The 14,635-nt window shown below is 57.2% G+C and overlaps 1 protein-coding gene across 5 annotated transcripts in view; it reads left to right on the forward strand.

The window, feature by feature from the left end:
* HS1BP3 (HCLS1 binding protein 3) overlaps nucleotides 1-14,635 on the forward strand; it is a 43,047-nt gene that overhangs the window by 17,208 nt on the left and 11,204 nt on the right. For 4 of the 5 annotated variants that reach the window (XM_081254418.1, XM_081254416.1, XM_081254420.1 and 1 more), the window contains exons 4-6: nucleotides 824-1,043; nucleotides 12,719-12,882; nucleotides 14,247-14,424. In XM_081254418.1, the coding sequence (XP_081110544.1) occupies nucleotides 824-1,043; nucleotides 12,719-12,882; nucleotides 14,247-14,424 (562 nt within the window). The remainder of the gene's footprint in view (nucleotides 1-823; nucleotides 1,044-12,718; nucleotides 12,883-14,246; nucleotides 14,425-14,635) is intronic. The other variant, XM_081254417.1, reaches the window with a different exon arrangement.

Consider the following 14,635-nt stretch of genomic DNA (forward strand, 5'->3'; position numbering starts at 1 on the left):
TGCAACGTAATCATTAACACTTAGTTCTACATACTGTGTCAGTATATATATCACATCCTATGGCCAGGGACTCTGTGGCATATAGGTGGCTTCTTTACCCACAGGGTCATATACTTTGTAAGTAACTGCTTTCAAAAATATACTATTCAGTAAACTATTTAGATAGAGATAAACAAGTAGTCTAAACCCACGCTTCTCAAACCACTCTGGGGAAGGACTAACTTTTTTATTCCCAATCTGTCACAAACAGCATTCCAAGGTACTGTGGAAGTTTCTGGATGTTTGCTCCACCTTTCTGTAGTTACCTTGTTGTGGATACCCGCCTATGGACCACACTTTGAGAAGTGCTTATGTAAGCCAGTTTGTAGTGAAGCCATCACAGTTCATTCTTGAATCTTCCATGTGCTCGCTGTGCAGTCACTGAGTTCCTAGTCTAATCACCCAGACCCTCGGAGCAGGTCTCTATCCGTGGTTGACAGAGCTCCCCGATGGGGTCCGCAACTGCAAAACGTTCCTGGAGCTGCTGTGGGAACCCACATACACTGGCTGGCTTCTGCCATCAGCCCGTGGACTGTAGCCTGTCGTCCCAACAGGCCCTGGGCTGCAGAGGTTCAGAAACTGCTCCCTCTGTCTTCTGAAGCTCCCGCTTGTAACTGCTCCACCCCAGGCTTTGCCACCCCAGTCCAGACCCACCATCCTGGTCCCAGGATGCTGCAGGAAGCCCCCAGCCTCGGGTGCTGGCACAGGAGCTTGCGCGCCCGGAAGTGCCTCCTCGTGTCCCCCTGCAGTGGGTGTCAGGCACCCTCTCTGTCTCCCTCCACAGGTACCAGATCCCCCGGGGCTGCGGATCTCAGCAGCAGAGATTTCTGTGTCCTGGACACAGACAGCCAAGGGTGGGACGACGGGGATGCTTTCGACTTCTTCCAGCAGCAGGACCAAGTGGAGGGTGAGGGTCTCCCCACGCTGGACCAGAAGAGCCAGGATGCAGGGAAGTCCTCAGAGGAGGAGGCGGAGGAGGCCCTGGACCCTCTGGGCATCATGCGGTACGTCTCCTCTTCTGGGTGGGCCCCCGTCTGGCTTTCTCCAGGCTCCTCCCTCCCTCCCAGGAGTCTGAGAAAACCGGTATCCCTGGGTTATTGCCCCTGGGGGCCTGGTACTCAGGGAACTGGCTCTCTGCTCGTGCCAACATCACCTGGGTCTTTGGGGCTCGGCCCAGGTATCTCCTGCCCCTCCCTGCTCACAGGGTGGCCCCCCGCCCCCCAGTTCTGCACTGAGACCAGACAGGGCTGCCCCCACCCGTGACAGTTCAGCAGCCCAGGAGGCCTGGGTTCTCAGTCCAGCTCGTCGCTGACAGCCTGTGACTTGTGATGCATGACTGGAGCTCCCTGGGCCGTGTCCCGCTGCCCTGGGGACAGGGCTGGGTACCTTGGCCCTGCCTCCCCAAGGTGGTTGTAAGGCTGGGGCGGACTGGTGACCCCTAAGCCGCTGACTGTGATGGAAGGAGGTAGAGTGAGCCCCAGGGCAGACTGTGTCCCCTTGACACGCGCACACTTGCACACACACACATGCACACACATGTACACTGGAGAAGAAGAGGCAGCTAGCTGTGGTCCTGATGGCCCCTCGGTGGCCTGATTCTGTCACCTTCCTGTTCCTTCTCCTTCCCTGTCCCTCTGCCTGCCTTTAGCCAGTCAGTGAGCTGCTCCTGAGCCCCCGTTGGGGGAGCAACCTGAGCTGGGGGGAGGGGCTGCAGGCTAGATGAGACCGGAGAGCCAGACATCTGCTCCCCAGGCCCCTCCGATGGGCACAGGCTGAGGCGTTGGGCAGGACCTCCCGACCAGAAGGAGTTGAGGGGGAGCCTGACAGACTCAGCCCGCCTCCCAGGACCCTCACTTCGTGGCCCAAATGAGCAAGAAACAAGGTGGGAACTGTTGATTTTGAGCACCTAACACGCGCCTGGCATTGTACTTTGCACTTTGTCTACTGTGTCTCATTGACAGCCTGCCCCGCGAATAGCTGTTACTATGCCATTTGACAGATTAAAGAAACTGACGTCTGCAGAGGCCAGGTGCCTTGCCCGAGGCCAGACGGCTTGGTGGATAATGGTACTGGGATTCAAACCGAGCTCAGGGTCCTGTCCTGGACTGCGGAGCCAGACTCCCTGGACCAGAATCCCGGCAATTTACCCCTTTCCTTCAGTTTTCTGCAAGGAAAGCAGGATAATGACAGCACCCATCTTTTGTGGCTCTCGTGAAAATTAAGTGAGTTAGACGTCACGGCCGCATCTTTCTGCCCCACCGCCTCTGCAGGGGTGGACAGACCACAGACCCAGAGTGACATTCTCTCTGCCTGTCTTGCAGGTCCTGTTCCAGAGAGAAATTAGAGCCAAAGAGAAATGAGGCAGGGACAAGTTCACCTTAAACAGCATGAAAAATACAGTCCAGGAAGCACTGCCCACCACCCACAGGCCTTCCCCTCCTAGTGGGGTGTGTGAGGGTGGGCACGTGAGGACATGTGGCTGAGGGTCGCCGTGAGACCAGCCTGGAGGGAACGAGGAGTCAGACTCAGGAAAGATCCCAGGGGCTCGGGGAGATGGGGGCCGGAGCCGGAGGTCCTGCAGCTCCTTGGTGCCAGGTGTCAGGCCCTTCCAGCACCTCCCACCCCTACTGGCCTTGTCCTAGAAGGGGGTCAGCGGCCTGTGGGAGTGACAGCGAGGTTATGTCGGGAGAAGTTCGTAATGGCCGCTCCTTATCAACCTTGTGCGACCCGAGGGCCTTGTTGGGCTGTATTTGTTTGAACTCAGCCTCTCTGTTGGTCTGAGTAACCACATGTTACTTGCTGCCAGACTGCTATGGGCTTGCGTGGTTTGTGCCAGCCTTTGGCTAAAGGACATGCTTAGCAAAGCAGCTCCTTTTTTGGGTAGGAAAACGCTCTTTGGGGTTGGCAAGGGCCGCCTTTAATCCCCTGTTTACTCCAGTAGCAGATGGTTGGGTGAGGTGCTGGCTGTCTGGGGACCCCCTGCGCCCCAGCGCCATCCCCAGCTCTGCACTCGGGGGCCTCCTTTCTGAATCCGAGGAGAGCTGAGCACCTAAAAGGGATCCTGGAGGCTTTTGACCTTTGGCCAGTCTTTCTTTTAATACCAATGTGACAATAGTCGGTGCTGTTGTCTACACTGGGAATAATAACAACTAACATTTTTTGAGAGTTTTTTAAATGCCAGGAACTGATTAGCATTTACATGAATAGATATTTTCCATTCTATTTCTTTTTTTTTTTTAAAGGTCATGACTCAACCAAATTGCTTTCCAGATCCACTGTGGGTCTGGTTTGGGAAATGGTGCCCTAGGAAGCGGGTTCTGGCATCGGGCTCATTCTGTGTGTGAGGAAGCTGACATTTGGAGTCAAGTAGCTCATCCAAATTCATCCAGCCCCAAATGGCAGAGTCAGGACTTGGTGTCACCTCCCTGCCCTGTCCCTGGATTCCAGTCTCCCAGCAGATTGGGAGGCAGGCAGGGCCCTAGGATTATCCCCCCTTCAGAGATGGGAAAATTGAGGACGGAGTTGTGCGGGGACTTGGCCAGTGCCTTGTGTGTGGCAGGGCCCTGCCTTGAAGTGAGGGTGTCCCCTTGGCCTCTCCTGGGACACCCAGGTGCGCCTGTTGACTTCTTTGTACAAGGCTGCCTACCCGACCCTCTGGTGAGGAACATTCTGTTCTTTGCAGGAGACTTATGCTTGGCGTGCATATTTCTCCATCCTGTGCCCTCAGTTCCTCTGCGGCTGCGGCTGCGGCTGCGGCATCCTTGCTCTCCCAGCCCCCCACCTCCCGAGCGCCCATCTGGGCCGGATGCCGGCCTTCCCCAAGCGGCCACGTTTCCAGGCGGCAGGCGCTGGCCTTTCCTGCCGTGGCCGCGCCGGGGCGCTGTTTCTCCACTGTGGGATTGCTGGGCGGGTGGGGGCCACGGCACAAAGCCTGGCTTTCCTTTGTCTGTAAAACCTGGTTTTGATTAGGGAAGGACGCACTGCTGCACCCTTAGAAAGTGCCTCAGGATAGACAAAGCCCTCACCACCTCCAAATCCCACGCGCTCCTCTTTTCGGGATTTCTGTGTGTCCCTGTCCCGGCCCAGTCCATGTGACCACAGACATAGTACACATGCCTTTTTGCACTCTGCTCTTGCACTGAATGTCCTCACGATCGGTTTCCACGTAGAACACAGTTTTCATGTTTAACTTTCTATTTTAGAGACGTCACAGTCCTGAGAAAGGTGAAGTTCTCCCATAATAGTTTTGCCTTCTGCTGGAAATACTCTGCGAGGAACATTTTAAATTGTAACTCAAATAATGTATGATTAGTATAGAAATATTGAAAACACCATTAAAAGCCCTTTCATCATGAAAGGTGTACACTTTTGGATATTCATGTTTTACTACCAAAATGGAACTGTGTTATGTGCGCCATTCCATAATTTCCTTTTCTTCAGCTTACATACTGGGTCTTTCCGGATCAATAAATAGACTTGGACATTCTTAACTTGGTGCTAGTCCATCAGGCTGATGTGCTGTAAATGGCATTCCCAGGCCCCTGCTGGGAGACACTGTGGTGTTTTCCATAGGTTTGTGCTATTACAGGCAACAAAAGAACTTGTTCATGTATGGAGTGTTTATTCTATTGAGTTTCCTCCCCCCCCCCCCACCAGTTACCTGACCCAGAGCAAGGTCCTGAAAGCTTCTGCTGGGGGGTCTTGGTTGTGCCTCTCCAGTGAAGGGGTCTTTAAGGGCTTAATTCCCCTGTGTTGGGAAGTCCTCCTGCTTTTCCAAACCCTGCCCATCCACAAGGTCCACTGCCCCCTCCTCTTCCCCCAGTGTCCAGGGAGCTCCCCAACCTCCAGGCCCCAGGTCCCTGAGGACCCTCAGCTTCCCAAGGGACAGGCTGGTTCCTGCAGGAACACGCTCTCCTGTAAGACTGGGCTTCCTGCTGTCTGCTCAAAAGGAGGGGGAACCAGCACCCAGGGCCCTGTGCCGTGGCCTCAAGTGGTGAAGCTGGACGTTTCTTTGGAACGTGAATCATGTGTTTTGTCATAAATATTTATACAAATTTTGCTTGACCTTTCATAAAATAACCGTATGTGTTTTAGTATAAAAATATCTTGCTTCCTCTATTTGGACGGAACTGCTACTCTGGGATGATTCTGTGGTTCTGAACACTTCTGGCATGCTGCCAGGTGCCCCCAGATCTACTAACCCAAGATTTACTTATTTTCCCCCCAGCTTTATTGAGATAAAATTGACGTGTGACATTGTGTAAGGTTAAGGTGCACAATGTGATGATGCGATACACCTGCATTGCGTGACATGATTACCACAGTAAGGTCAGCCATCGCCTCACCACCATTTCCAAGATAGAGAAGCGAGGCAACCCCCAAGGACAGGAGCTCTGCGGGGACAGCTTGGCCTCACCCCACCTCATGAGGGGCCCCAGGAGCTGCTTCTCCTCGGACGCCTCTTGCTGAGTATCCCGGCTGTCCCTCTTGGGCTTAGGGCCCCTTTAGGGTTCCAGCCCCCACCTAGGATAGCAGAGCCCAGCCGGGAATTCTGCACCACCTGGCTGGTTAGAAATGCAGATTCTACTTCAGGCCCCCTCGAGCCTGGCTGGGGCCCAAGAACCTGTGTTTTAACGAGCTCTTGGCGCGCTCCACAGGCAAATTCATGTTTGAGGAGCCCCCAAACCGAGCTCAACAGAAGTCTTGGAGAAGCAGGAGGACAGCGATACAGAGAGCAGGTCCACCAGCCGCCAGGCTCTGCCACTAGCAGGGGTTCCAGTAGGCGGGCTCAGGGGGGCCTTTCCTGTTACTCTCAGCCCCCGGCCCACCACTGTCTCTCGGGTCTCCCTCTCGTCTCCTGCTGGAGGGCCATTCTTCCTGATCGCTCTTGGGGCTGTGAGCCAGGGCTGGCGGCCTCGCGCTGTACCTCCACGCGCAGCACTTAGCCTCGGCCCATCCTGGGTCCAAACAAGGAACATGCAGGGGGCACGGCGGGCCCCCTCGTCTCACCCTAGAGCTGTCACGGTGATTGTAGCATCAGCTACCGTTGGGGGTGACCACAGCACCCCCTACAGGCATGGGTTTCCCCATCCACGGCAGTGCACAGAGTCTGTCCTAAGTGAATAGAACTGTCAGGGACGAACACATGGAACAGTGCCTTCCACTTTTCTAATTGAGTAGCAAGACGCTTTGGTTCTAGAGAAATCTCATACAGGACCCTGATATATAAAACAGACAGAAGGAAAATTGGCCCGGTTGGGACAGGAGTGGGGACTGGATCTCTGCCCCTCAGCCTCAGCCCACCTCTGTGGCGGCCCTGGGCAGCTTTGCAGAAGGTCAGGGCCCCTGAGCGTGGTTTGAAAGCCACTGGATGGCAAAGCAGGAAAACCTAAGATGTGTCGTCACCCCAGAGCAGGGTTAGCGGCTGACTGTCCCAGGTTCAAGTCCCAGCTCTGCCACTTAGCAGCTGGTGGGCCCTGGCGGGGTTGCTGAGCTTCTCAAAAGCCACAGTTTCTCTCTTTGTAAATTAAAGTCCAGACCCGGTGATTGTAAGGGTAAAACGGGGTGAAGTACAGGAAATTTCCTTTGTATGATGTTATCACTACTTCAGGTTTACTTTGCTCTGAAAAAGCCCTTGGGTGTTTAAAGTACACAATTGAAATGGAAAAGGCAGCTTTTCCATTTCCTGTTGTCATGCAAATATCAGCATTGTGTGTTGTGCACACAAGGGCCTTTAGCTCACCTCCAGCGTCTTTGTGGCTATAATTGAGGAACCTTTCCAAGATCACACAGTCTGGGGCGTGGTCCAAGCAGGAGCTGCGCCGTGTTGACTACTGGCCCAGGACTTACCCCATCACCCCCAGACCGAGACCCCACCTGTGCCAGGTGCCCACTTCACAGCCCCGGTCCATTTGCTCTCCATGGCGGGTGATGTGGGGGATGGGTGTTCTTCACCGCAGGGACCACCAGCGTCCGTCCACTGGTCACGTCAGCATTTGGAGTCTCGTTGGGGGTGTTGGAATAAACGAAGACCACCGAGATGAGAACACACAAAGGCCACTTATTCAGAGCAGGCCATAGCAGGGGGGCTCAGCCACCATCACCTGCGTTTGGGCAGAAACTCACAGGCAGGCATTGAGCGGGAACGATTGCTGGTGGCAAAGGGGGAAGGCTCGGGTCTGCCTGACTGGAGACTATAGGCATGCGAAAGCCAGAGGCCTAACGAGAAGTGGGGTGGCCTGCAGCCTGTGTGTTTGGTTGGGGGAGCATATTTGCCTCTGTCGCTGGGCCTGATAAATGGGAAGCAGGGTAAAGACTAGGGAAGCTGGCAGTTACCGATCAAGGCCCGGCCACTGGGGCCACAGCTGCAGAGACTGCGGTGTGGCTTCCTGGGCCGGTGACTGCAGGTTGTGGGTTCTGTTTGTATCTGGCCTGGTGGTTGCCTGTTTGTTCATACAGTCTGTCGGGGCCGCTGTGGGTGTGATCAGGGTTGGGAGCTTTGCTTTCAAGCCGGGGGTGGCAGAGCCCCTTCAGCCGGGCCGCCCTGGTTTCTTGGTGCTGCTGCCGTGGTAGGTGAGGGGCCGCCCCTGTGCGGAGAAGGAGAAATGTCCTCCCCCACAAGCTGAGAAGAGAGAGAGGTCCCTGAGGTCCTGGTCCCTCGGGGTGGGGCTCAGCGGCCTGGAGAGTCAGGCTGGGGCTGTTGAGAGTGTGACTTCTGGGAAAACAGCAAATGATGGGCATCCAAGGCAGCTACCTGGACTGGCCAGTTTACTTTTTAGAGCCCAGAACGAAGTCAGTTGGGTCGAAACACAATGTGAGCTAGACATCCTCAAGCAGCACCTGTGATCACAGGCCTCGGCTTTGCCCACCTCAGCAGCATACGGGCTCCACATTGCAGCTTCCAGATCATTCCTTATTCCCACTGAACAGATAAGGAGACACTCAGAGAGTGAAATGACTGGCCTGGGGTCGTACACAGGTTCTCCTGCATCCCCCTCCAGGGGGTCCTCCCTCAGACAGGTCAGAATGCCCCCATCCCCGGCCCTGCGGGATGTGGCCCGACTTCCCCTCAGACCCTCCCCCTCCTCCCTCCATGCACCTGTCGTCCAGCTGTTGGGCACTTGAACATACCAAGCCCTTCCCACCTCAGCGTTTTCACAGGGGTCTTCTCTCTGCCTGGAGCACAGCTTTCCCAACCCTGCTCACCCTTCCTCCGCTGCTCCCCTAAATCCCCTAAATCCCCTGGCCCAGCGAGGCTGGTGTGGGCCCACAGGGTGAATGCCTCTCCTCCGTGATTTGCGTGACTCTTGCGATCGGGTCGTGGTGAAAGCCCGTTGCCTAGTGCTGCTGCAAATCACATTGTCCTGGAATGAATGTCACCAGTTCATTTATTGGCACTCCGAGAATTTTTGCTAATGGAAAAAAAAAGTGAACTTAAGATTAAAAAATGAAAAGTGCTGTATTTTGAAGCAAGAACGTTACATGCTTGGAAAAGAGTTGATTTCCGTGTCTGGTTTAGTATCGCCCTGGCTCTGAAGGTAACAGTCATGTTGTCTGTGAGTCTTGGCTTCAGAAGGATCCACCATCTCCTGGCTAGTCTAGGAGATGCCTCTGCAACTCAAGTGCACTCAGGAACTGGGCCCTTGGTCCCCATTGGGGATCTGTCACAGGGGCAGGTGCATCCGGGAACACTGACACAAGCCCCTTGGGTGGCCGGAGGGGTGGACGTTCTTGTGTCAGTCCCTGTCACCAGAGCTGCGTGAGCCCCGTGGAGCAGGGCTGCTCCTTGGCCTTTCAGAGCTGTCAGCTGTGGCACCTGCCGCCTCTCACTCATGTGCGCTCCCCGCCCGCCTGCAGAATGTGGCCTGTCCCGGACATCTGTCTTCTATCAGGCACACACAGCAGGAAAGCTGACGTCTGTGCGTGCACATGCGTGTGTACTGCAGGAGCACGGTTCCATGTGCCTGCACCCATCCAGGGACCTCCCCCACCACCACCCCCACCCCGACCTCCTGCAACCCGTGCTGTGCGGGAACCTGCACAAGGTCCGGAGCTGCGGTTCCGTCCATTGCAGACCCCACTGTTTGATGCTCAGTTACCCCATCCCTGGTGACAGGAGTCTGATCGTACCAGCCTTCCTTTAGAGGAGGGAGAAGGGGGGCATCCTTTATGGCTCCGTGCGGAGGGTGTGCTGGTGGCGGGCACAGCAGAGCTGGGTGGTGTGTGCTGCGGGCAGCCGGGTGGATGCGGGTGGAAAGGAGCTGGGGGGGTACAGAGGGGGCGCCAGGACCGTAGCCGTGTGTGTGGTCTGAGTCCACGTTCACACGACGTGTGAGGGAAGGGAGGGAACGGGCTTGGAGTCTCAGTGACTCACCTGACATTGAAAGGCCTGTCCTGTCCCTGAGTCAGAATCTGGCACCGTCCTACACTTGTCCCTTGTGCCCACGGCTCACTGCAGCAGTCCACATTTATCAGCACTTTGCCTTCTGACGGCCTCCCTGCTCTCATTTTCCCCAGTCCGGGCCCTGGTCGTTTCTCCATGGACCAGGAGCAAAGCTTCCACGGGGCACTGGGTTCCCGGTGGTGCCCAGTCCCGCAGCCCCTCACAGATTGAGGGTCTCTGCCTGTGTCAGTCTTCTGCCCTCAGCCCCCCAGGTCACTGCCCACCTCTACGCCACCTCCCCTAGGAAGCCCTCAGGCTGCGTTGGCTCCTTCCTCTGGGCTCCGGCTATCACGGAATGAGTGCCCTGTGGTGATGACGGGCGTATGCCTGTGACCCTGCTCGGCTGTGAGCTTCTGGGGACAGTGCCAGGTCTTCCTCACGTCTGTGCCCTCATCACCCAGCACAGTTTCTTGCCCGTGGGAGGTACTTCCCAAGCACTGGCTCATAGAAGTCACTCCGAGTGAAAGGATGAGCTTTTCTTACGGGAGGGCCGAGGGGCTGCTGGAGAGACCAGTTGGGGTGCCTGCGAGATCCCTGGAGGAGGAGCCACGGGGTGGAAGGCCTCTGTCTGAGACGATGCTGGCTGCCCCTCTCTCTCTACTCCCTTTCCCCCCTCCCTGGGGGGAGGAGGTAGAAATAAGTCTGGATTAGAGAGGTACTGTCACCCTGTTCATCCATCTATCCGTTCGTCTGTCTGTCCATCCTTCCGCCACCCCTCCATCTATCTGTTCTTTCGTCTAATATTTATTGAGCGTCTGCTCTGGACCAGGCACACTACTGAGTCCCCAGAGACAGAATCTGGGGCTAACCAGGACAGGACCCTGGGGCTTTCAGCCACCAAAGCTCCACGTTCCTTCTTGTTCTTTGTCTCCCCTGGAGACGGGCCGGGGGTAGTCGGGGAGACGGGATGGCCCGGGAGGAACGGGGTGGGGTTCAGATGATGCCTGACTGAGCAGCCCCATGGGCTGTAGAGTCGCTTTATCTCAGTTCAAGACACAGAAGATAAAAAATGTCTCCAGGGAGAAAAACAGGAGCATTCATCCGATTTGAGAGGAGAACTCACATAGCAGGAAGGCCAGGCCTCATTTGTGCTCTCCGAACCAGAAGTAGGTGCGAGAGGGGAAATCATTGAAATCTCTGCCCGGCTTCTCCGGAGATAATTAATCACGTCTGTCCGTTCACTTCCTTTGTTCTTCAGACCCTCCCTTCTCTCTGTGCTCCCTCTGATTTCTGGTCGGTGGGAAGCCCCCAGCCCCTGCCCCAGGGGGCCAGTCTGCTGGGGAGGGGGTGTGTGTGCCTTCCCCACGGGCGGTTCCGGTTCCGAGCAGGGTGGACCTGCGGACGTTGGCTGCGAGCTCCCTGCTGGGGGCTCCCCGCCCCTCACTGCTGCAGCCCCTGCCGGGTGCAGGAACAGAGCCACGCAAAGGGCGGCTGCGACGGGTAAGGGAGGGACAGCCGTGGGACAGCCCGCAGGCCCCTGACTGGTCCAGTGGCTCCCGAACGTGGCTGGTCATCACAGTCCACAGGGACACAAGCAGCTCCCGGGGCCTGCCGCTGGGCTTCTCATTCAGCGGGTCTTGGCTGGCTATGGCCATCTCCAGCTGGCCTGCCCTGAAGGCCAGGGCCTCGTCGGTACCCACTTACTAGGGGTCATTAGAGCGGCGCTGTCTCTGCCTGGTCTGTGAAGCAGAAAGGGAAGACATCCCAGGAAGAGCAGAACCCCCTGACTCCTTAAGACGTATGAGGAAGCGCACACGAAGTTTCTGGAGAAGCCCAGGCTCCCTTCACCTTGCCCAGCACCACAGGCAGGGCCTGGGGATGGCACCACAGCGGAGGTGTGGCCCTGGTGGCCTGTGGCCTGAACCCATGTGGCTTGTGCCCAAAATGGAGAAAAGTGCAGGGACTGGGGTGTGGCCATTGAGTCCCTGGCCCTGCCTGCCGTGTGGCCTTGAGCAGACACCCAGCTTCTTGAACCACCATTTCCTCGTCTGCTGAGAGAGAGCTTCCCGCTGGGGCCTCGGGCCTGAGCGCCGAGGAGTGTTGGTCCCGCGCCCTTCCAGCAGGTGCAGCTTCACCTTTCCTAGCTTCTCCCAACCTCCACCGGGAGCCTGAAATTCTAGCAGACATCTAAATCCAGACCGTGGGAACGGCCACCTCTGAGCACCCTGGCCTCCTACACCCAGGGCCACCCTGCTGCTATTTTTATCTGCTGCTGGTTAATCTGTGCGTTGTTTATGGTGGTATCAGCGCAGTTTAACTGCTCAGCTGGTGACCTCGGTCCAGTGGAATGGCCCTCCAGGCAGACAGGCGCAGGGAAACCCCACTTCCGGTTAAAAGCTTATTTCTGTTGTTTGCAGAAACCTTAAAATGGCTAATTTAGGCACCACCAGCAGGGGTTGGATCACCTTGTTAAAATAAAACCAAGTTTGTTTATTTACTGGCGCTATAACTTCCAGTGACACATGTAGATCTGCAGTCTTCACGTCCCTGAAGGCTGACATGTCCGCTACGTAACCACCACCCGGATCAGGAAATAAAGCCCTCCCGGGGCCCAGAAGCTTCCTCGAGTCCCCTCCTGGTTTCCCGCAGCAGTGTCTGGCCCAAATCAGGACCTTGGCCAGTCGATGAATGAGACGCAAAGGGACCCGAGGGGTGCACAGGCGACTGGGGCTCTGAGTAGCCAGAGGGGTTTCCTGAAGGAGGTGAGGTTGGCTCAGTGGGACTGAAGTGTTTTCTAGAACGACGGAGGTTAGACCGCTCAAGGGAAGGGGGGACGTGTGGGTGGAAACGGGAGCATTGACCAAGGCTGCCTTCTGTTCTCCCCTGGGTCCAGGCCCTGCGGTGTGCAGCCTCATGTGCATCCATCCCTGTGTCCGAGCGGCTGTCGGTGGCTCTGTGATGAGCCTGGCCCCCGGGGTGCTGAGGTGGTGTGGCCTTGCAGCTCCGGAAGGAGGGCACGTCCTGTGGCCTGTGGCCCGTGCTGCTGGCCCTTCAGGGCTGGAGTCGTCTGCAGTCAGTTTTGTAGTCCGGACAGCCTCCTGCCTGCCACACACCCCACAGCGGCCGTTCCCTGGGCGCAGGGCTGGGCTGCTTCCGTAGCAGCGTGTCCCCAGCTCACTGTCGCTCCTTGGAAAGCTCCTTTGCGACACAAGCTCAAGCCTGCCCAGTGCCTGTGTGGCTGGCCAGCAGAGCTCTTGTGAGAGGTGCTAACCTCGAATTTTGTCTGTGATTCCCCAGCTCCAAGAAGCCCAAGAAACGCCCGGAGGAAGTGGCCATGAAGCCCAAACCCTCGCCCTGTCTCTCCATCTTTGATGAGGAGGTGGACCCCGACGAGGGGCTCTTTGGCCCGGGCAGGAAGCCCTCTCCCCGGAGCCCTGCAGAGGACGCACCCCCCAGGGACTGTAAGTAGAGCCCCGGGGGTGTTCCTTTCACTCTCGGTGTCTCCCGGGTGACCCAGCCAACCTCTGCGAGCGGCTTTGGACCCCCCACACGTGAGCAGGACGGCTCATGTGTTAACACGATGCAGATGCAGTCAGTGCAGAGATTTTCTGCTGGAGAAATCTAGTCTCACACCTTGTGTCGCCATAGCCTCGAATGTTCCAGGGCTGTATGTTTATTCTAATCATCCCTCAGAAGCAAAGAGTAGTTTTCTTTGCTTCTTTGAGAAGTGTGGGTTGTGACTGGTGTAGAAGTACCTTTGTTACCTCTGCAGCCAGATGTGGGCACCAGGTGGAGAGTGGACGCTGGCCAGCCCCTGGCCTGCTGGGACTCTGCATGACTTGGAGTCTAACAAGAGGCTCTGTGTCCCCTGCAGAGACCCCGAGGGAGGGTCCAGTGCAGAGCTGGAACAGGGAAGCTGAGCAGCCTTGGGACTTCCACACTCGTGCCTGATCTGACCCTTCCCACCCCCGCCCGGGTTTGCATCCAGGGTAGGGAACTGATGTCACCCATTAATTCAGCCGGCACCAGGCGCCCACTGATGGCCAGGCACTGTGCTGGGCCCGAGAACACCTGCATGAGTGAATCACAGTTCTGGCCTCAGGGCCTCCCTGAGGGAGACAGGACATCTCCTGACCATTAGAGGCTAGCCTGGGCCTGTAACAGGTCTGAGCAGGACGTCCGTGCCTGTGGGGACCCCAGGGAAGGCTTCCTGGGTGAGGGTCAAGTGGAGGAACGGTACCTGAGCTGGATCCTGAAAGGTCAGCGGAGTTTGCCAGGGCTGCTGACAAAGCATATTCCAGGCGAAGAAGCTGCGGTTACCTTTCACAAAGGGCAGCGTTGAGCAGCGGAGATGGGGAGAGGGTGGGGAGTAGACCCCGGCTCCTCGAAGGCAGAGGCTGTGGTCAGAGCCATGTCTGCTCCACTGCATCCCAGAGCTGGCAGCCCCGGGCCGGTGGTTGGCGCTCAGTGAGCGCTTGTAGGAAGACTGGGGTGCAGCCCTGGGGGCTGAGCTAAGAGATCCAACTGGCCGGGGCCATGGGGAGCCCGGGGTGTGAGCTGAAGAGGCTGTTTCCTCCTAAAAGCAGTGGGGAGGCCGCAAGGACTTGAAACCGGGAGGGGTGCCATCAGGTGGCTCTGGCCCAGCGTGGAGGGAGGCGGGGGCCAGGGCTGCAGGCCCCCGTGAGCACCTGTCTCTTGCCCCACGTGGCCCCATTCCTCTGGTACTTCCGCAATCTGCCTTGCAGACCGAAGTGACCATGTTGCTCCCTCTCTCCTGGCTGTGCCAGGAGGTTGGGCCAGACTCTCTCCACCCTGCACCCCGCAGGCAGCCGAGGACAGGCTAGGACTTCTTCTGACCCCTCTGCAGCCCTGAAGCTGTTTGACGATCCTGACCTCGGCGGAGCCGTCCCCCTGGGTGACCCCTTACTGCTGCCAGCTGCCCACGGGAGTGGAGGACCCCCGTCCCGCCCAGGCTGCAGGGAGGCCTCCGAGGAGCTGTTCAGGTACCACCTGTCCCCAGTGCTGCTTCACCAGGTCTGAGAGTGGCCTGGAAAGAGCCAGGGACCCATCCAGTCTGGGGGCGCTTCACCACCCTTGGGCTCCGAGGGAGGGAATCCCGACCCATCAGAGGCAGGAGCCTGTGGGTGGGAGCTGACCAGGAGGCAGCAAATGGGGTGCGATGAAAGGGTGGGGTGGGGGGCTGTCAGCAGCTCA

Source organism: Mesoplodon bidens (genome assembly GCF_964165515.1).
Source record: "Mesoplodon bidens genome assembly, chromosome: 14".
Taxonomy (NCBI): Eukaryota; Metazoa; Chordata; class Mammalia; order Artiodactyla; family Ziphiidae; genus Mesoplodon; species Mesoplodon bidens.